General features: G+C 38.7%; 1 protein-coding gene across 1 annotated transcript in view; it reads left to right on the top strand.

Moving 5' to 3' along the window:
• The window catches only part of ABCC4 (ATP-binding cassette, sub-family C (CFTR/MRP), member 4), a 144,935-nt gene that overhangs the window by 104,361 nt on the left and 18,090 nt on the right, over positions 1-22,484 (top strand). The window contains exons 24-30 of the mRNA XM_010578329.1: positions 337-447; positions 1,936-2,036; positions 4,202-4,393; positions 8,732-8,887; positions 12,939-13,028; positions 13,500-13,672; positions 20,005-20,110. Coding sequence (XP_010576631.1) covers positions 337-447; positions 1,936-2,036; positions 4,202-4,393; positions 8,732-8,887; positions 12,939-13,028; positions 13,500-13,672; positions 20,005-20,110 — 929 coding nt within the window. The remainder of the gene's footprint in view (positions 1-336; positions 448-1,935; positions 2,037-4,201; positions 4,394-8,731; positions 8,888-12,938; positions 13,029-13,499; positions 13,673-20,004; positions 20,111-22,484) is intronic.

Genomic DNA, 22,484 nt, shown 5'->3' with positions numbered 1-22,484 from the left:
AAGTCCACTAGAGTTAAAAAAAGGCTTCCATTTTAAATAAGTGGACCATGCTTCAGGCCTTGACTGGTTTTCTTTTTCTTGCTATTACTGTATGTTATACTAGCTGTGGTTGCTATTGTGGTTGCTATTAGTGTGAAAAATAGGTTAGACGATTTCAGGAAAACTGGACAATGTTCTGATCATCATCATCATCAGTCCATACAGATGTGCACTTGAAGATGGCAATGGGCATTTTTTTAACAACTTACAATATTAACATGAATTAATTTAATAATAATTATACAGCTTAGTTTTCTAATAATGCGCTGTTCTTATGTCTTTGTAAAATAACTTTAGAGGCCTGGTTTCTATTTTTGACGACCTCGAGGTGGTTTGCTGTGCGTCTGGATGCCATCTGTGCCATTTTTGTTATAGTGGTTGCTTTTGGTTCCCTGCTTCTCGCCAAGAGTAAGTACAGATGTTAGAAAAAGTTCACCCGGTAATTACCATGTATAGTAATGTCTAATTCTTTTTCGTAGTTTGCTGTTTCTAATTGTTTAAGGATGGTAATTAAGTTAAATGTTTCTTTCTAGATCGTGATCTCTCCCTCAGTCTAGGGCATTGGGGCTGTATCTGCTTTCCTGCAAATACTGGAGGCAGTTCAGACATCTTCTGGGCTTAGACATGCATCTACCATCATCCCCAAATGTGCAAACAAACTTGCAGATCCGTAGTCTTCACTTTTGAGATTCTGGCTTTCAGAGCAATAACAACAAATAAATCTTCTTCTTTTTCCCCACCTTTGCCTTTCTTTTTTGGGCCTACAGGGCTTTGATTTTTTTCATACTGAAACACCCACAGAGCTGCTTCTTAACAACTTTTTTCCTTTCTACGCATGGCACAGTAGGCCAAAAGGCAAGCTAAAATTCCTAGGGATACTCTTCTAATATCTTGGATCAACAGGATAGGCCAGTTCCAGAAAGAAAATCGCCTTCTAATAATACATTTTATGTTCACTGTCACTCATGAACTGTCATTAGTGTATGCATCATCCAGTATGTAATTGGGTTAGATGTACTAGAATGAGATAGTCATCTAAAATATGAAGGAAGAGGTAATTATCTTGGACATGAAAATTAGTGCTAATTTGCTGGTTTTGTTTCTTTTCTTTTTCCTTTGGAAAAGTTCTGTGTATGTATGAGTGTTTTAAAATTTGAACACTCTGTGCTGCTCAACACTGAAAATTTTGAGCTAGGTTTGATGTTATTAGATACAAAAAAACAAGTCAAAACAAAAGTCCTGAATCTTTCCTTGCCTCTGGATAAGGAGTAGTCTCGTGAAGTCAATAGAGCTATGCAAAGATAAAGTTCAAGTAAGTCAGAAGACAGTCACGCTTAATATTGGGGCAGACAGAATTCATTTATTTTGGGAGAGTAGACCCACTGAACACAGTAAATGCTTATATGAACAGGGGAAGAAATATTCTGTCCTGTTATTTTCTCTGATCACTTACAAGAGTACAAAGTTGATGTAAATGTTTGTAACTTTGAAATCATTTTGCGATGATTATTTGCTTAGGTTTAGGGGCTGATCGAATTTGCTTAGAAAAAAGTAAAGAGTTACAATGCTCAGCCAGATAGGGATGACCCTAACAAGCTATGTAAGTATGGTCTTGAGACTGAACCCCAGTAGTTAGATAAAATGCCAGGCCAAGGAGAATGGGAATTATCTTTTTGAATTATACAGACAATTTCCAAAACGTACCCAAAAAAATGCAGCAAGTAGCTGTTCTGCCTGGAGCTACTCATTGCACAGATGGCAAGTACGGTGTAACCAAACAAAATTCTGGCTGTGATGCTACCATCGTGTAAGTAACCTCATGAAAGTGAAGTTAACTAGGATTTTGTGTAATTACCAGTGTACCTATTTGATTCTCTTTTTCTCTTTGTTCTACAGCTTTGAATGCAGGGCAGGTTGGTTTGGCACTATCCTATGCAATCACCCTCATGGGAACATTCCAGTGGGGTGTTAGACAAAGTGCTGAAGTTGAAAACCTGGTAACGTTTATTTCTTCCTTTTCACCTCTTGGTTCCTTTTCGTGGTTATGACATGAGGCCTTAAGGACGGGATTCTTCTTAATTAACTTAGGACATTAATACCTTAGCAAGCGATTGAGGCACTACTTACAGTCCATAAAGAAAAATAGCCTCTTCTAGGGTATAATTTGTCTGACTGATTTTGAATGTCTGTTGAGATGAGTTGTGCCCAGTGACTGTCCCTCTCCATTCATAGTAAGGGAGGCTTCATAACTTCCCTTTACAGCAGAAAGGAGACTGTCTAGTTACAGTGTAGACAATTGCATTGCAACTTGCTAAAATTACAAGACATTAATCCCTCTCTATCAATAAGTTTTTTTAAATGATTCTTTTAGATTTGGCATTTTTAATTTATTATTATTTGTTGTTGCATTTAAAAATTTGATTTATATCCCTCATGGCATTTTTAGGGTCCTGTTAATTTGTTGTAAAGCTTTATCTTCTTCTTAATTTGTTGTAAGTTAACAAATATTTGAAAGTATTTGTTTATATTCAGCTGAGAGGATTGTGTGTTTTCCAAAATACATAAAGTAAAATCCCTTCCACCAATTTACAGTATTCACTAGCATGTTCTAGTTTGGCTATTTACTTTCTTAAATTAATATATTAAGAAAAAAGACTATAAAAAGAACCTACTGAGCATGAACCTGGGGATTTTTGTGTTCTGTTGACAACTGAAGTTATTTGTAAATATGATTTGCTGACCATTGTCTAGGAATTACATGTAGTCCTTTTGTAGAAGCCACAAAGCCATGTTTAATAACAGATAATAATAATGTTAGATTTGTATTTCTTTGTCTAGCATGTTGCTTCTTCAGAGCATGTTTCAAACATGAATAAACTAGGGGTGACAGACTTTGGTGAGAAACGGGAAGAAAGGTTTAAGCTTTTTCATACCAGTTGGGAAGTTTTGGAAGCGTGAATCTGTGGGACTCTTACGTAGTGAGTTACTCTCTTGGAGGCTGTGATTTAGAAATACTTTGGAGGAGAAAGGCTTGCCATTCACGAAGCTGGCTTTGTTGTGGAATGCTGATCATTTTGTGGAGCTATGATTAGCATCAACTTCTTTGACAGGTGGACATCCACCAAAAATCCCTTGTTATTAAAGGCTGGCTACATCTGGGGGAGGCAAGAACATTTCCTCTCTGTTCTACTCTGTCCTTCCTTCTTTGTATGCTTTTCCCTGGAGCTTATTTTGTAATGTGGAAAAGGTAGGTGGCAATGAGCTCAGAGAACTTGCTGCCTGGTGACCTCTGCCCTTAAAGCCACTCCAGGCAAGATAAGCCTACTGGATATCTCTATGATGGTTGGTTGTTTTTTTTTTTCAGAATCCATCTGTGAGTGGATAACATTAATACAGTTAATTGTATTGAGAAAACGTATGGGTGAGGATGCACACCAGAGCCTAAACAGATATTTTTGCCGAAGGGGAAAAAAGTGTCTAGATAGCTCAACTTCTTTTTCTCCTCCTTCCCGTAAGATTAGAGCCATCAGCAAATATTTCAGTTTCTTTCATATCTGGCATAAAATACATGGGAAAACAAGTTTTATTGCATAGAAGTCACTAATAATATGGTGACAGCTATCTTGGATCATGGAGTTGCTTGTGACAAACATATTTAAAAGATTTGCTGGGGGTGAGCAGAGCGGTGATGATGAGGACAAAAGGGATGATGAAGCCAGTAACTCGATGCTAGTAGCTATCGTACATCTGCCTGTAGCTTATATGGCAGTTTCATTTCTAGCTTTGTCTTCCCAACACACAATGAAATGGTGTTATCTTAGCCAAGACTGACAGACAACTCTCATAGCTTAAATTTCTTAATACTTATGCACATACTTAGATTTGTAATTAATCCCACTGATTAGAAATGAATGCTTATGTATGGATTTATGTATCATGGTAGATTTGGGTCTGTAGTAGGACATGAGATGCATTTCTACTTTTTCAGTTGTATAAAGTAAGCATAGGATGGTAACAAATACTCTTATCTGTGCTTAAAAGAAAAACTGGGAAAATTTGCATTGAATCTTTACAGTAAAAATACACGCACACCTATATATATGTGTGCAATATATGCAATAAGCTGAAATTTGTGTATATATGTCATCTTTCCTGCCCTTAGATGATATCAGTAGAAAGAGTAATGGAATACACAGAACTTGAAAAAGAAGCTCCTTGGGAGACCAACAAGCATCCACCACCTGAATGGCCAAGCCAAGGAATGATAGCATTTGAAAACGTTAACTTCACTTACAGTCTAGATGGACCTTTGGTGTTAAGACATTTGTCTGTCTTAATTAAACCAAAAGAAAAGGTATGTATATAGCTGTCTTAGGCCATTCACAGAAATTAAGCAAAAATGATAAGTTGGCAAGAAGCTGTGTGATAAAAATACATTGTAAGATATATGGATGTTAGGAAATTAGTAAGTGTTCTTTTAAAATATAAGCCTTAGTTGTATTTAATAACAAAATTTGGAGCCTGTTTATTTCCTGTAAGTGAAGCGTAAATGCATCTGGGAACGTGACATTTCTGTCTGTCAAAACAAAGGGTTAAACATATTTGATAATTTTCTGACAAAATTTGGGTTTCATCAGAAAGTGGCAGACATTCAAAATACCAACTAAGCCCAAAATGTTTGTTCAAAGCAAATGGAGCTGCATTAGGAAATTGGGGATTCAATAGAGGGAACATAAATGGATTGAAGGATGTCAACAGGCAAGGTGAGCAGAGACAATTGAAAATAAAGAATGTACATGCTCTTGCACAGAGCGCTGAATGGAAGAGAGAAAAAAGAAACACAAATCGGTTGAATGACTTTAGAATTGGGAATTTTATTTCAGTTCCTTTCGGCTACCAATCCAATTAACTGTTGCTGTTAATTAGGTTGGTAGCCAAAAGAAACATAGAAATAAAACTCTTCCTCCTCTGCAAATTTGACTCTTCTTCCCCAATTTTGACACTATCCCAATTGAAAGAGTGCTGCAGGGAAGGTCTCCCCCACAGACAAAATTAAATTAGAGCCCTGCAGTGTTAATTCGTGCTTTGCTACATTTCAAATGCACATGTACTTTTTTGATTAGGATATCTTCCCTAGGAGGCTGGTTCAACTCTCTACAGTCATTGCCATGGCCTCATTTGTAACATGCTTTTCCATTCAGTCCCAAACCTGTTTCGTTCCTCAAGTGGACCTTTTTAATAACATGCGTGTTACAAGAATTCAACCCAACTTTGCTGCATGGAGATGATCTCATGGAATTAGGTATGGGTGAGTTAAAAATGATGTTTAAGAAGAAGAGCAAAAGGGATGTTTATCTACTCTCTACTTTTCTTGCCTATGGGCCATCTCTCTAGCTGTTATATATCACTCCAATGTAATAGCAGACAAGATGAATTACATTTCTTAGTGAGAGACAGAAATAAAATAAAATAAAAAACGGAAGCAAGAGATACTAGCAATGTATGACTCAATCCTTGGTGGGGGCAGGAGGGAGAGGGATGACTGGGGGTATTTATTTTTGCTGAGTGGTTATGCTGTGGTTTTGTCATCCTGAAGTGAATTTGCCCAGCTTGAAACTATTGCCAAGAACTTCGTGTTTGTTTTCTGTGATGTTTTGCACAATACTGCAGTAGACTGCCACTGTGTGAAATAAATCTCCCAAGCATCTGTGCTCCTTATATTGGTTTTAATTATGGAGAAGTGTCCCTTCAGAACCAGGTTTCCAGATCCGCTAGGGATTCTGCCCATGTGGCTGTCAGTGAGAGCTCTTATGCCTGTTCAGAGCCCTGGCTCATACAGACTTCTGGTGGCTGCAGTGCCACCGGCAGGATGAATGAGCTTAAAGTTCTGCCGTGCTTGTGTTTTTCTTGTAGCCACCCCAGCACCCAGTTTGGGAAGGTGTAGGTACAGTGAGAACGGAGGACACGATTACGAGCAGGTCACTGGTGGGTTAGGTTCTCTTGTGATCTGCTTGTCTCGCCGTTCAGCATTTCCCTACAGTTGAAGCAGTAGGAAGGACCCTCTGTTTTAACCATCTTTGCTAACGTAGCCTAGTCTGCCAGACAGACCACGGAGTGCTCACATCAGGAGGGAGCTCTGCCAGCAGCTGGCTGTGTGTGATTAACCTCTTCAGCTACTGGAGCTGCAGCCGGAGGAGGTTAGCGTGCGCAGCCTTGGGTTTTAAACACCACTATCTTTGTTTTAGGGTGCTTACGAGTGCTTATTGACTAATACATTGCTAAATGCACCTTGTCCTGACAGATCCTGAATCTGAGGGAATGGCTGCATGAAAAAGTTAGGAGGGCGAGGGTCTAGATTTACGGCGTGGCAGCTGTTCGCGTAAATACTCTCGCAGCGTAGCACGAAAGGGAGGTTGCCCGAGGGATAACAAAGACACGGGCAGTTTCAGTGGAGTAGTTGACGTGCTGTAAATCTCGCTCTCATTTTTTGTGCAGCTCGACTTTGAAGTACAAGTGACGCCTGAGTAATGATGAGCCCAGCATAGCAGGTGTACTCCTGCGTACGCACATGGCTTACATTGGGCCATGTGATTCCTGTTAGGTGGCAGGGACTTGCATTTGCAGACCTTCGCTGTATTTACACTGGCTATGAACACGGGCCTCTGAAGAATACAATGTATTAAAAAAAAAAAAAAAAATGTGTATGCCGAGAGCTGTTTCAAATTCATGTAAATTTTCAGCAGCCTGTAGTCAATTGGACCAAAAATACAAATAGATTCCTCTAAATACTGAAGAGCGTAGTCCTTTCATTTGATGCCAAACTGAAAGTGGGATTTTGACAATATGCAGAGCAGCTGCATTTTTATTTTAAGTATCAATGTAATTTTTTATGTTTTTTTCTTTATATCCTTAATACAATACTTTATATCACTGACATTTACAGAGAAACAATTGAACTTTTGTTTTCACAACTCTGGGTGTCTGTGTTCTCCATTCAGCATTTTCTTTCTGAGCTGTAGTATAACTGTTAAGAAATATTTTTCCTTTGTTTCACTGATATAATTTAGAATACTAGACGTTTTATCATTTTTTGTAACAGATTTGCGTAGATTAGGCTGTATCTTTAATAATAAGCACTGTATAAATGTTAATTAGTTTATGTACAATGGTACAATAATGAATTGTTGGATGGAACTGTTGAATCAGAAAATAGAAGTAGAAAATACCTTTTAGATTATGCAGCATAAGTTGCTCCTTGCAGTATACTTTTTTAGTGTTTTGTGTATTTGTGATCAAATGTGGGCACTGCTGCTTTGTCTGAGCTTAGTGTCTCTGTTAGAAGAAAGTGTCTCCTTGTTCTTTGATGTAATGTGTCCTGTGCTTAATTTAATTCCAGCAGTCATAACTGCATACATCTGAGTCTCAGGCAGTGGGTAATTGCCCTCTGGTGTCTGTACGTATACTCATGAAGGTTTTCATGTTTCTTCCTCCTTTCTGCACCCCAGTCAGTTCACCAGGCTATATTGTACATGTTTAATCCTCGTAAATCCTTCCTCATCAAATGAGTATCTCCAACCCATATTAATTTTATATTGCACTTCTCTGAACTCTTTCCAGTGTGTTGATTTCTTTCTGGAAATGTAGCGATTAGAACTGAGTGCAGGAAATAAAAAATCCTGCCAGATCAGATCTGTGTAGAGGGTTACGCCCATTACCTTCTCTGATACAATTGATTACTGTACATTGTTTTCTCTAAGAATCCTTTACCTGAAGACAACTTTAAAAAAAAAAAAAAAAAGTTTGCTGCTCAAGTAGTATTTAATCACCACTAATTTTATGTCTCCTCTCATTTATTAATGGGCCTACTTTCTCCCAAGTGTTGGTTTCATATGAAATATTTGTAGGCCTTAATCCCTTGTCGTTAAAGTTAGCAATCCCATATTTTGCATTGTCTCTACCTCTTTCTTCTGAAAGCATTATTTTTTCACATTGTATACGGCTTCTGATTTTTCTTTGGGAAAATATAGAAGCCTGAATGACTGTGATTTTATTATTCACTGTTTCTTCTGTTTGGAAAGGAATTGTAGCTTGGCCACAAGGCCTTGTAGTTTCAATACTTATGTCCTCTCTGTTGAAGCTGTCTGAAGCATGAATACAGTTTATAATCCTGCTAGTTTTGGCTTTTAGAGTTTGACTGCTTTAAAGTACTTCACCTTAACCATGCTAACCAAAATCAGTCTCACTTATTTAAATTGGGAATACTGCTCACACATTGTTCCCAAAGTGCTTTATGGGAGTCCTTTTTTGGGTTGAGAAGTAGATGCATGCCTGAAATGATTTGCCTAACATCACCCAGCAAACCAGGCTTAGTATAAAAATTAGCAGCCTTGAATCACATTACTCTATATGTGGAGCCACTTTATCTTGTTTACACAATAAAACACCACACATTAAGGGAAAATCTTTCACCTTTGAATATGATCCAAGAAATTGTTGGGTATCCAAATGTCACCTGAATCCAAACTGATTTGGGGGGAGTTTTTTTCCTCTCAGAAAAATGTTAATTATAAAGAAGTTTTATTTGGTGCTTGTTCTACTATAAATCCTGTGATGTCGTAAAACTGTTGCTTGACATATTAATTTATCCTGAAAAGCTCATGGTTTAATAGTACAAGCTTGGCTTGCTCTGTAGGTTGGAATAGTGGGAAGAACCGGAGCTGGGAAGAGCTCTCTGATAGCAGCCCTCTTTCGCTTGGCGGAACCCGAAGGAAGGATTTGGATTGATAAATACTTGACATCAGAGCTAGGACTCCATGACTTGCGGAAGAAAATTTCAATTATACCTCAGGTAAGAGAGTGACTTGGTCTGCTATAAACATTTTCAATATAATGCCATAGTATTTAAAATGCTTTGCTGGGATATGTTCCCCATGCACCCCCATATGCAGTAGACATAGAAACTTCAATGAGGTGTTATTCTTACTTGAGTAAGGTCTTGATTATTTTAAGACAAACAGAATCAGCTTTGGGGACTGGAGCATTTTCTTCCTAGTTTTGTCCCGTCTATTCCTCTGGAATACTTGTGAGTAGGTGTCAGCAGTATGCTGTCCTCCTATAGTCTGGGAAAGAGCAGAGAAAATCTGACAGGCATATACCAATCTTCAGCAGTCCTCTGAAGTCACTTGATCCTTTGGCAGCAGTTCCTGCCTGACACGTTGCCTGAAGCTTCCCTAGTAAGGGACTTCGAGGGACCACTTTCACCTCCCTAGTCACTCCTGTACAAACTGACTGAGGCTAGATCTAGAAGGAACAAGTGTGCCAGCTAGAAGTGAACTACTAGCCTTTCCATTATTTGGAGAAGGTTGGGCAGATGGAAACCAGGGGAACAGACAAAAGAGTGGGTCATTATGACCTATAAAAAAAAACTTGGTGAGTTTAGAAGCTGAATGCGGGAAAGGCTGCAATACAGGGAAAAAAAACTAAGACAGTGTTTGGAATAGCCTCATCTCTGGTGCTGGAGCAGAGGAAAGGATGTTCCAAGAAGTCCAGCAGGTCACAGGTCATCTCTTCTACGGTCTTACATTCAAATGAGGCATTGAATTAGAGAAGGCTTATGTATAACTTCAAAACTTCCTGAAGGCAGAGCCTGGGCAGGTTAGCATGTTCCATGAAAGTTCTGATCTCTTCCGTGATCATTTGCTCTCCACTGGAGAGGGAGGAAGAAGGAAAAGCTCATATACTGCAAATGGAAAGTCATGTTTTTGGCAAATAATTCGTCTGGGATGTTCTAGCAGATAGATAGAAGAGTAGGCTGGAAACAAGAGGAATTTGTTTGCCATGTTTAGTATTAATTCTCAGATCTCTGTATTCTATTACAGAAGCTGTACTTGGAGTCCTTAGACCATCTTTGTAGCTGAATGTTTACTAGCCTGTTGACAGGGTGGCATTCAGAGTGTATTACTTTCTTTAACTTGAGAATCTGATAAGAATGGCAATGAACAGTGGTTCTAAGCTTCTCTTGACTACCTGCTTTTTTTTTCTCCTCAAGAATAGGAGTCAGAGAGAAGAAGCAGGTATGCTATTATCAAAAAAAAAAAAAAAGAAAGAGGTACTCTCCCAGCAATTGGATGTTGGATTGTTGCCTAATGCAGGATGTCTTTTGCTTCTGCATGCTGAAGGCTTTGTTATTGCACAGTGGAGGTACTCACTGGAAATAGTCATCTTTTCTATGTAAAGAGGACTTCACATGGATTTAACTTCTACTTTTTTTGTTTGTGTGCAGCATTCTTTTCTCCTGAAAGCAGATGATCATCAGTTCATTCAAGGGTCTACAGCTTTTTGAAAGCCTTGCCTGTAGCTATTGCAGGTGATTTCTATATTGGGAAGAATTCAACCCAGTTGAATAAAATAGAGTACTGAGACAGGAAAACTGCTGGTCAAATACAGTTTCTACATGTTGAGTGATGCAGATGCTCAAAGTTCACTGCATTTGATTATACGTGGTTTTCTGTCATATATTGATCTGTTGACATGGTTGTAAAACTATTTTAAACCAGTTGAATTCTGTGACTTTTATCAAGTTTATATGGTAGGATTTTCATCATGGTCCCAAAGGGTTTTAAGTTTCCAAAGGAAAGGCCAAAGAGTTTTAAAAAGACTAGCAGGTAGCATTTCTTTTCCACATAAGGGAAGACTTGTTTCCACTAAAACCATGCAAAACTATGAGGTGGTGGTAGTAAGAAGAAGAGGAGGGGTTGGATTAAGGTAGTAAACTGAGTGATAGGCATTGTCCTGTACTGCACTAATAGTAGTGTCAATAATAGAAATAATAATAATGTAACATCAAGTAGTTATTTTGCAGCAAATATCTTCATAATTATATGGGAAGCTAAGAAACCAGAGGGAGAGATGCTTATTAAAATTATAACATAAAACATGCTAAACAGAACCATTCCTAGAGAGTGATGAGGCAAGAGTGAAGTTTTCTTACATGTAAGTTTAAATACCTACCTGGAGAAATAAAAATGTGCTTAGGCTTCTAATTGCTTGCTTGGATGGAGCTATGTGAAGGTTGTGTTTGTAAATCTTTTCTATGCAAATGTTGTCTGCCTCCCTGACTGCAAGCATTTTTACAACAATTATTTACAGGTTTGTCTTATTACTTTCCTCTCATAAACCAGACTATTTTAAATAATAATCTGTGTCAGAAATGATAATTAAAAAATATCCTTATCTTCTGTTGCAGTACATGTCTATTGTTAAGACTTTTATAGTAGTTATGAACACTTTATAAATTCAGCCTCTTATTTTGCCAATGTATAAAAAAGGATTGGAAAAGAAAATAAACGTAACAATACCTTCAAAACACAGCAAACAGTGGATTAAAATATGTGTTGTTGAACAAATTACTTTCTATGTGTTTTTGAAGAAAAGTGTTCTTTAACCTGTTAATGGTTTTTTTTTGTAATCCTTTTGTTCATTCAACAGGCTTTTAGTGACATGTTGCTAATGCAGCAGATACTTTGAAAAAATTGGCATGTTATGTCAAGAAATGCATACGTCCTTTTACGCTGCTTGTGGCATGTTCTGTCTTTGTTAATCCTTTTATACCACTCAGAGTGGTTTGGAAATGAAGATACAATAAAAGGGTTAGGGTCCAAGTTCTGCTCTGATTTGCTGCAGCCCTTTAGAGCTGGGCATCACTAGGGTTAGATGGGACCTAAGTCACGACAGAGGTTAATCTCGAAGTAAGCTGAAGTTATCCAATGTAAGATAGACATTATTTCCTAGGGGAGAAAAAAAGAAAGCATTTTGCATAAGATTCCTCCAATTTAAAGAAGACTGACAACATGATGAATGGTCTCCATTTATGATTAGCCCTATTACAGCTTTTGACTTGTTGTTGTCGTTATGTGTGGTTTTAAGAGGGGTTTAGCCCTAAAGTCATGTTGGTGCATGACTCTCGGGTCTGGCACATCACATTAGTGAGTACTGATCTGTTGCTTAAAGAGTTCTGGACCAAAAGTCATCTTCCCGCTTCTCAGACACTAACTTTTCCAGTGTGAATTGGTTTGTGCCAGTTTGATTAATGATCTGTTATTGGTCTGACCGGGACGTGAAGTAGAACAAAACTTGCTTCAACCACAGGTAAACCCATATTACTACCTGAATGGGAGAAGGTACCGATTTGACTCCCTGGTGTATTTTGAGTTAGAGCTTTGCCCAGCAGTGCTCCGGTTCTAAGTAAGTTTGCTCTGATGCTGTGGCAGTATAGATTAATTCCTATGTGTATAGGTTTAAACATTGCGTTGAAATGGTGAAAGCTGTTCCTTTTAGGCTCTGGTGAATCAAAGGGCTTTTATGGTATGAAATGAAAAAAAAAAACCACAAACCAACCAAATAGAGAAGGAAGACCAGAAAGGCATTGTGAGCTCTTTGATTCCTCTCTGCTTTATGTACTTCAAAAACAAATTTTCAAAACTGCCCAAACGTAATTTAGGAGTGTGAGCTCATTGACAGTGGTAGTTGCTGGTTTTCATTAACAATACCATGAGGATAGCAATGATTTCATGGAAATATATATATATATAGCTTGTGGCATCAAAACAGTGGCATGTAAATGCCCGTTTGAGTACCGACATAACTGTGTACAGCAATTTGCAAACAGACCTGTCCTGTTTGGTAAATTATCTTCATACAGACTGGTTGAACGCTTGCCTTCCCCACCAACCCTTTAAGCATGCTATTGTGAAGTACTGCTTTGCATTTCATAAAAGATAGCTTGTTGTTGGGTATTTCTGTGCTATTGTTGATATAGGTTAGTTGTGATTATTATTAAATTACCTATTGCAATTTAAAATCTGTGTTTATAATGGAATGCTAATTTTATTGGGTTTTAGGAGCCTGTTTTATTCACTGGAACTATGAGGAAAAACTTAGATCCTTTCAATGAATACACTGATGAGGAGCTGTGGAATGCCTTGGAAGAGGTGACTTATTAAATCTAATAATGTACATCTGATATTTACATGCAAAATAACACTATAGTGCTTGTATGCATTAGGTTTTAGATGTTTTCACCAGGTTTGATAAGGGCATAGCTGTCAATGGAAAAAGATAGACTGTTGCGTGCATGTTTGTTATGTGTGTGTTTGTGCATGTGTGTGTAGACACGTATATTGTTATATAAGTCTTTATGAAAAAATTATCCTTTGGGATGATGCTTTGGTTACGGTTTGATTCATATCTTAGTTTTAATGAACATTAATAGATTCTTAACAATGTGCTTTAATGTTTTTAGAATTCTAATAACTGACACACTGTGTAATCCAACTTGGCACTTACTCATTTTGTGTCAGAATATAAAAGGTAAACCTTGCATACTTATTGTTGTGTCATCAGACACACAATAGCTGATTTAAAAGAGTTACTCATCCTACAACATGTTGACATGTCAACAGGTGCAACTGAAGGAGGTTGTGGAAGATCTACCTAATAAAATGGAGATGCAGCTGGCAGAATCTGGGTCTAATTTTAGTGTTGGTCAGAGACAGCTGGTGTGTCTTGCCAGAGCAGTTCTAAAAAAAAATCGGATCCTTATCATTGATGAAGCAACAGCAAATGTGGACCCAAGGTAAAAACAAAATCTGTCATGTTAAGATGAGCTCTTTTTTCTAATAATAAGATGATCTGTATTGTAGAGATGAACTTAAATGCTTTGTATTTCTTGTAGCTTGTATTGCTATTTTATGTTTTTAAAGATAGCATCATAATTGTCTGTTCAAAATGGGGTGGTTGAGCTTTGGCTACAGAGTAGATGATATAAATTAAGCGCTCAAAATATCCCTAGTTTCAGTGCATTCCATAGAGTAGGGAAGTTGATGTTCAAAATTTATTTGTCCTGCAGCCATAGACAAGAAGACAAGAACCTCCTTGGAAATGCACATCAGCAACATCAGGATAGCCATGAAGCAAGTTGAGTTCTGTTGATATCTGGAAGAAATGTCTCTTAGAAATAAATAAGTAAAAATAAATATATTAATTAACACACACACACACAAACAAGAAAAAAAAAACCAAGCAAAAAAAAAGACCCAACCCAAAACTAGAAAGGTGAAAAATGGCTATCAGCAAAACCGGATACTTCTGGTTATGAGATACTATCCCTTCAGACGGCTCAGATGCCAGTGTAATAAGTTACAGATAAAATAGGGGTGGGGGGGGGTGGGGGAAGGTAAGCTGTCCTAAACACCACAGGAATTGCAAAACAGATTTGGAGATGTTTAAAGCTACAGAAGGGACTCATTTATCATTCATTATTTTGTCTTGTATAACTCAGGCCGGCAGAACTTTCCTGAATTCGTTCCTGTTTGAACTAGAGTGTACTTCTAGAAGAACATCCAACCTCAATAGAAAAAAATTCAATGACAACCCTTGTTAAATTGTTCCAATAGCTAAGTACCCCCACTGTTAATTTTTGAAACATTTGAAACGCTGGTGGAAATATTTTGGAAACAATACTGCAAACGTACTGCATCAATTAGTCTGAGCTGAATATATAGTTCCAACAAACTATGGCTTGAGGGAGAACTCAAAGTCCAAAGAGGACAATAACACAGCAAGTCCCTCAAACAGATGCATTAAGGATTTTGTATGTCATCTGGGCGTGACTCATTTTTATAACATCTTCTTGGGGGAGAAGTGGTGCCACTAGGGTAGCTTTGCAGTTCAGCTGACAGTGTATTTCTAAAACCTTTAGAGAAGTGCATTCCCTTCCCAGAGCTTCTCTCTCTCTTTTTTTTTTTTTTTTTGACTATTAGTTTATTTTTGGCTGAGCTCTAATAGATTAACTGTGATTAATCATAGCTGTGGAAATTTAATACCATCTTACTCATCTCCCTATTTTGGCATCTCACATGTGTGTGTTCTCAACTTGCACTATCCATTTAATTGATCTTGATTAATGTGTGCTGCAATATATATTATAATAAGGTAAATGTTTGTTTGTATCAACTCTAGGCATAACAATACAAATAATAACTTGGAACTTCTTCTTTGAATTCAGTTTGCATTACAGTCATTATTACCTTTTCCTTAATGTGTTGCTATAACTAGAGCCAAGTATTTTCGGCTGTGCAATCTGATAGGACGCTCATCAGGAAATGCTGATGTGGGTTGCTTAACTGAGCAGTTAGGGAGGCATTTTTGGCATGTGAGGAAAACCTCCTCCTCTGCTGGTGCACAACCCCCATACCTGGCACCCTTGTCTCTAGCCTGGCGGCAAGCACACATCATATCAAGCACCTGGGATAGGAAACCATGGGCAGCTGCTGCTGCCTCTGGAGATACTTCTTCTTTTTGTTGTTTTGCTGGCTCTCGATCTCTTTGACTCAACCACCGCTGCGACGGTGTCCCTTCTCCAGTTCAACCTGGAAGCAAACATGAGAAAGCTGGGTTTGGGGGTGGGCGGAGGAGAAGGAAGGGTGAGGTGGGACGAGGCAGCGGATGGACAGCTGGGTGAGAGGTGTACGGGTACCTTCCCTGGGGCTGAGGGACTCCCTGCTGTGTTTCTCCAGCTCATCTAGGCCACTCTTGTCTGCTGCTGAGTGATGCTGAGCAAAGGAGTGGAGGGAAAGAACTCGGGGTTCATCCTTCTCCCTCCTCCTTACATCTTCCACCTCCCATATGTACCCGTATTTTCCCCCTGGCTCCTCGTAGCTCCCGTCTGCTCTGCGTGCTGCAGGGGTGTCAGTGCTGTCGTGAGGGAGAGGAGGAGCTTGCCACAAAGAAGGTTGCCCTAAGTCAGACTACTTGCATGTTTTACGTGATGACTGACAGACGTTTAATTTGATCTTATCTTCTTGGTCCCGAAGCCAGCATTCTCACCCCGAAGAATGGAGTCATTTTAAAGCAGTTGAACATTCTGGAAAGTTGTATGAAATCTGGAGCAGAAGGGCTGAAAATCTTTCTGTAGTCACTTTGCTGATATACTGAAACAAAATCCTTAGTAACTGAGACTGTTTTTTAAATACTGAGTAAGGTGAACTTACTAAGCTTTCTGCACACGGAGTATAATAGTATGTGTTAACTCATATTCTTACTGCTGATAGAGGACAAAACTTTTTGGGACCAGTTAGTCCAGTGCCACATATTCACATTGGTTGTTCATTGAGTCTGGTAAAAACAGCCATTGCACATAGTCTAGTTCATTGGCCAGTTTAACCTTGTAAGGTTTCACCTTTAGTTACATCTAACTGCTGTCTGTAACTGTTTCTCTAATGGAGAAATTACCTAAACCCTCTCAGGAATTGTGTAGTGTGAGGTACACTTCCAGGACAATCCCAGTAGGACATTAGACTGAAGATAATGACTTATCCAGTGTTCCTTTCAGCAGCTTGGTTGCTTCTCATTCAGGTTGTATTTATTCTTGCTCTTCAGATAGTTTTCTTTTTACACAGTCAGCTAATTCAGGTTACACCAGATCTCGGCTTGCTGTGAAACTTGGTGTTAGATCTTCAACCTGTGGTGTCAGTGGGACAGCTATACCACCATTTTGTGCTTTCTTATTGTACTGTTCCTTGCGATGGGGAGTGTTGTGGTTCCCATTTTCATATAATCAGATTAGGGTTGAGCTTTTGTCATCCAGCAGCCCTGGTTTTGGTATTCAGGTTGCATCTTTGGTTTCTAATATGCCTGAAAGATGATGGGGTTTAATCCACTGAGGCGGGTGATGGAATCACTTGGCACTTGCCTGGCCACTTTCTCAGTGTGGGTAGCTGCCACAAAGGGTCCGTTTACACCCTGAAAAAAGGACAGAAATGCTACTTCCTTTGGCAGTTTTCTAGAGGGTAGATGGCTCTAATTGGCATGTGATATAGTCTCTACACTCTGTCAGCACGGAATTCTGTACACAGATCCTTTCCTTAGTCTTTTAGATTTTCTTGCCTTTCCTACCTTCTTCCCAAGATTCTCCTGGAGGTTACTGATGGTGCGTCTGCCTGCCACCCCAAAAACTATACTTCCAAGATCTACCATGAACCTTAGAGAGGTACTGGTCGAGTCCCTATCAGTGGACATGTCTGCATGAGATTTCATATTGTGATATTTGAAGATGGAGCTATTAGGTCTGTTTCTGATTACTTTGTAGTCTCATTTTAGAAAATTTGTCACACCCATAATATGGCCAGCAGTTTCTTACTAGGGATAAGTTTATATTCCAGAAATACCTGTTTAAGATAATAGTTTGATAGTATCTATCTAAGGATGAGAAAGGGTTTCTATTGTAAATGTAGGAAGGAGGTGATGCCCTAAGGAATGCACATAATAAAGGAAGATACAATAAATGAATGCAGAGGACAGGGATGCTCAAGGATGAGGCATTCTCCTCAGATAACAGTAGGAATAACCTGAGAGTTACAAATAATTTTGAGCCCTTTAAAATGTTTTCAAAATTCCTGAGCAAGCTATGATTCTCTGTGCTCCATAGTAGCTCTGCAGGAAACCTCACCTTGAGCTTGACTATAAGGAAAGAAGGCGGCTTTCTTTACATAAGTCTAGGGAGTAGTGAACCTTTTGTTTCTGTTTTGCTATTCTAACCATTGCAGAGAACACATCCCGCTGTCTATATAAGACTCTTCCCTACAGAGTGTTTTCATATATGGCCCTGAATTTTTACTTTTGAAAGTACAAGTAGTCAGGTCATTGAGGCATTGCCGAGAAGGTAGCAAAAAAAGATACATGCATTAATGCTGGGGTGAAAGCACTGGCATTGCTTTGATGTGGGGCATTAATGATGAACAGCGTCCTTTTCTTAAGGAGACTGTTAACACACAGGGCTAAAGAGCCTGGCTCTGTCCTGACTTCTCCTCCCATCTCTTTCCCTGATTGAGTACTGGCCTTGGTTCAAAAAGGAGTTGAGGAACACCTGCTTCCCACCATGTTCTTTAGCTTCTTTTAGGAAGTAGGAGCAGAAGGACCAAGCCTTCTCAGACTGTGGCCTAGAACCCAGTTCTCTTAAGCTCATGACAGAGCTTAAATGTTTCTGTCCCCAGATGGAGATGACAGTCAGCGTGCATGGGAACTCTTACTTAACTGTATGTCTTCCTTCTCTCTGATGATATGTCCTGTCATCAGCAGGGATTTGTCTATTCCTTTGTCATGCTGATTGCTTAAACGTAGTTTGTAACAGCAGTTATGTTCAGTCCTTCAGAGCATGAGTGTGTGCTTTCTACTGTGGAAACTTAATGGTTGCTCTATTCCTCTAAGTCATCCTGTTCTTCCAAAGTTGTCTTTGTCCATTTTTTATTGTTAGTGCCTCCTGACGTGGTGGCATCAGAACAATTCTTTTTGCTTAATTTATGAAGTGATACCAAATATTTATCATGTGCAGACAGATTCAATGTAGAGTACTATTTCTGTCTAAAAAATAATAATTTGTCAGAGGAAGATGTGTTGCATGAATCTTTGTTGTATTTTATTTGATTCTCCAGTTACTTCTAACAATTTGAAAAATTAAGAATTTGCAAGCAACTGGTTGAAGCCAACGTGGCTGCCTAAATAGACCAGTTTATCCAGATATCTCCTTTGTCTTGTTTTAACCATACCATTTATTATTCTCCAGTCATTATATATAAAAGTAGAATTTCATGTTTTATTAGAAATCCTGGAAATGAGACCCGTGCCTTCATGTGCCTGACTTCTAGGCTGGTCCAACTAACCCCAGTATATTTTGAGGTTTTTGTGTCTTCTATCTTGGATGAGAATTTTAGTTTCTGTACCCTTTTCTCCATTGTCACCACTCATTGCTTTTTTGAAGGCTGATGGGCAATATGTGAGTATTCACGTGGCCTGGCTTTGTGCCCAGGTTGGGAGCCAAGGCTTCCTGTGCAATGTGGGCTCTCAGGTGCCTCTAGAGGGCATTCATCACCTGATGGCTGCCTAATTCAGGTGCTCTGATTCACCTTCCAGCCATGCCTTTCCCCTTTCATTGACTGAAGAGAGGTCTCCATAGATTTGCACATTTAAGCCTGACTGGTATGCTCTAAGTTAGGTGATGTCAATGCTTCTCTTGTTTAGTTACTTACTTGAAGAATCTCCAGTTTTCTGAGTATTGCATCTCTTTTGCCTTAATGCTTGTTTATACAGCTAAAGAACATTTTAGTGTCTTATGTGTCTTTCGGTATAATTTTATTTCCTCTTCATGGTTCTCAGCTTTATTTGTGATAGTTATCGCTTTAACCCTGCACTCCAGTGTCTATGCTTTAGCTTAGTTTTCATTCTTTACAAGTATTATGTTTCCTCCTGATACGCTTTTCTTAGGTGGTTAATTCATGTAGTAGGTTGAGGCTCTTAACTTGAAAGCTTTTATCCCTTTCCTTGGGTTGTGCATTCCAGTTAACACTTTTGATTTATGGAATATGCCAACTTTCTGTATTCAAGTTCTTGAGCTACTCCAGTCCTAGTTTAGTTTACCAACCACCTCCTTTATTTAATCCCCTTTTGCAGTTGAAATCAAGAACCTTAGTTGTAGACTGTCTTGTGTTCATTCTTCAGCTGATTTGCAATGAAGGATATTTACTTTCACTTTTCTTTGCTGCTTGCACAAACTAAAGCTTGAAAGAAAATAACAGTGACTCTTGCCGTAGAAATCTGTAGGAATATCTGACTCTACAGAATTTTCCTCTTTCTGTAATCGAAGCCTGGGAAATTAGTCTTCTGAAAGGAAACCTATTGCTCTACTGGCAAGAAGAAACTCTTTCCTCCTCAGGTATTAGAGGATAGATTTTGGAGTATATTTCATGATATGCCTCCAAGTCATCTAATATAACGAGAGGAAGAAGCACTGTAATGACTTCATAAGCATATTTCCTGCTATAGTCATGTTTGATGAAGTCATAAAACATGCCTGGCCATTGTTATCCATGCAAACATTTTATTTTTGTCTGCATTGCTCTTGCTGTGTTTCAGAACAGATGAGTTCATTCAAAAGACGATCCGTGAAAAGTTTGCTCACTGCACAGTGCTGACCATTGCACACCGCTTGAACACCATTATTGACAGTGACAGGATTATGGTAAGACAGTTAACTGCTTAAAATTACTCTTGGGGGGGCGGGGTTTGGTTTTGGGTTTTTTTGTTCTGAAGAAGAATAATGTTATTAACTCTTTCTCCTTAATTTTGATCCAAAAGTGGGCAGAGGTTTAAGTCGTACTTTAGACTTATCCTAGTTAACCTAGTTATCCTGGTTACTGTGATTGGCAACTCATAAAACTGTAGAAGTAATGACCTGAAAAGACTTCTTACATTGTCTGGCCCTGCGGTTTCCAACCTGCGAGGCACGAACCCATTGCAGGTGAGGCGCAGCAGCAGACCTGAGCAAATAAACTCTGCCAGCACTAGGAGCCTGTGAAGACACACCCAAGAGGCTCTGGACAGAGTCAGCTGGATTCGGTCGGGTTTATTAATTCAGTCTCGGTGGGCTGAGGGCGGCAGTGACAATAGTTAGTGGTGTGGGATGTGTGAGGAGGAAGTGGTAGAGGTTCTGGGGCAGGAGACACGGAGGTGAGGAGGCAGCAGCTGCCCTGGGGCAAGGGTGGTGGTGGGAGAAGTGGAACTAGACTGGTGAGGTAATGAACATGGCCAGCTTTCTAAAGCAAGGTTCAAACAGAAAAGATGAAGCACTACCAATCCAGCAGCCTCTGCCATCTTTGTTCCCAACAGAGCAGTGATATACTCTGCCACTGTGAAATACCCTCTCTGCCATCTTGTATGCCCCGTGGTGCATTGCACGCGCATAGAAATTAGAAAGTACTTGCCGATTATTTTCATAAAGGCAATGGTCTTCCCTAGGCTCTCAGGAAATCAGGCTGGTTTGTGTCCTTGAAATGATGTGCAGCCTGCAGTTTTGCAATTTTCTGCAGTAGGAACAGGAGCCCTTTGCAAACATTTTCTTCACAGCCAGTTAATGAAGTAACTGACAGTAGTGGGCAAACCGTGTTCGTGAATGGAATTCAAATTTAACTGGGCTTCAAGCAGAAATTACCCTTCACCTCTCGGCAGTAGCCTTAAAAAAAAACCAAAACCACTTTCTTCAACTTCTGTTTTGTGAAAATGAAGCATGTTAATTCTTTCCTTTTTTTTTTTTTTTTTTTACTGGATGCTTGAAACATTTTAAAATTTGCGATTGAGTTACAATGGTTGCCTAAAGTACACAAAATGAAACAATTAGATCTACTGAGGTGAGTGGTGTTCTGAAGAGTAGAATAGATTGTGAACTGAGTGATTATAGTTTACTTACAAAGGGAGAAACCAGCAGAACTGCCATAAGTAGTCATATAATTGCAAGCATTTAACGTATAATAAATAAATATTTTCTTCACTCGTGAATACCTCCCCACAGGTCTAATGGATATGTTGGAGTTTTCTACAACTAAAGTGAACAAAAGATTTGTGAGGAAACAACTGTGACCTAATTAATAGCTGTGTGTGTGTGTTAGCTGTCCAAAGGGATTTCTGTGGGTTTTGGTTCTTTAACTACCATTAACAAGTTATGCACAGAATGTTCCTTCCATGAAGATGTTTTCTTAGTTTTACCTTTAATATCATGCAGTTGTAATGAAAACTAGATTTTTTTATTTACTTTTTTTGCCAAAAATCATTGGAACAAAGCATAGAAATCGCCCTTCTCCCCAAACTGTTTGGTACTATTACCAACTATATAGCTACTCCACTGCATTTTTAGAGTCTGTACATTATTCTTAACGTTATGTTGTTTCAGTTTAGCCACTATTAAGATTTCTAGTTTCCTAAAAGTCCATTTACATTCATACATTGTCTAATACAGTCTTTTTCTAATGTCTTTGACCTCTTCAGAGTATTAAGGAACAGATTTGCAAGAAGATGTGCCTTTGAGTCCTCAGTCATTAGTAACTCTTAAATATTTTTCGTCGTTTTACATTGCTCCATTTTGATCATCTTACAAATTTCAGTAATTTTGGGGGGAGAGAGGAGTGTGAGAAGCATAGGGCAGAAAAAAGGAGGAAACCGACATGTGACCCCTTAACAAACCTGTTTTCTTGATATCCTTATTATTGATTCTGTTTCTGGACAAATCAGAAATATGATTGCATATTTAGAATGATCAGAGTTATGGCAGGTGTGCTTTTGTTACACTTTTAATTACTTGATTTACTCAGGCATGTAACTCCTAGTGGGAATACAGCAGAATTTTGGAAGAATAAGAAAAACGTGTGTTAAAAATGCAAGGAAAAAGAATATCTCTCTAGAAGACTACTAATGAGTGCCATTAACAATAAAAACAGCATTCATGGAAAATTAATCATTTACTTAACTATCAAAAAAATTGAGAAGACTCAGCTAAGGAAAGCTTTCAGTGTATTTTAAAATTTGATTAGTCAATAATGTGTTTTAGCAATTCACAAATTCAG

This window comes from Haliaeetus leucocephalus, unplaced genomic scaffold (genome assembly GCF_000737465.1).
Source record: "Haliaeetus leucocephalus isolate CR32 unplaced genomic scaffold, Haliaeetus_leucocephalus-4.0 Scaffold626, whole genome shotgun sequence".
Classification (NCBI taxonomy): Eukaryota; Metazoa; Chordata; class Aves; order Accipitriformes; family Accipitridae; genus Haliaeetus; species Haliaeetus leucocephalus.
The sequence above is the reverse complement of the archived record's forward strand: the minus strand, read 5'-3'. Positions and strand labels throughout refer to the sequence as shown.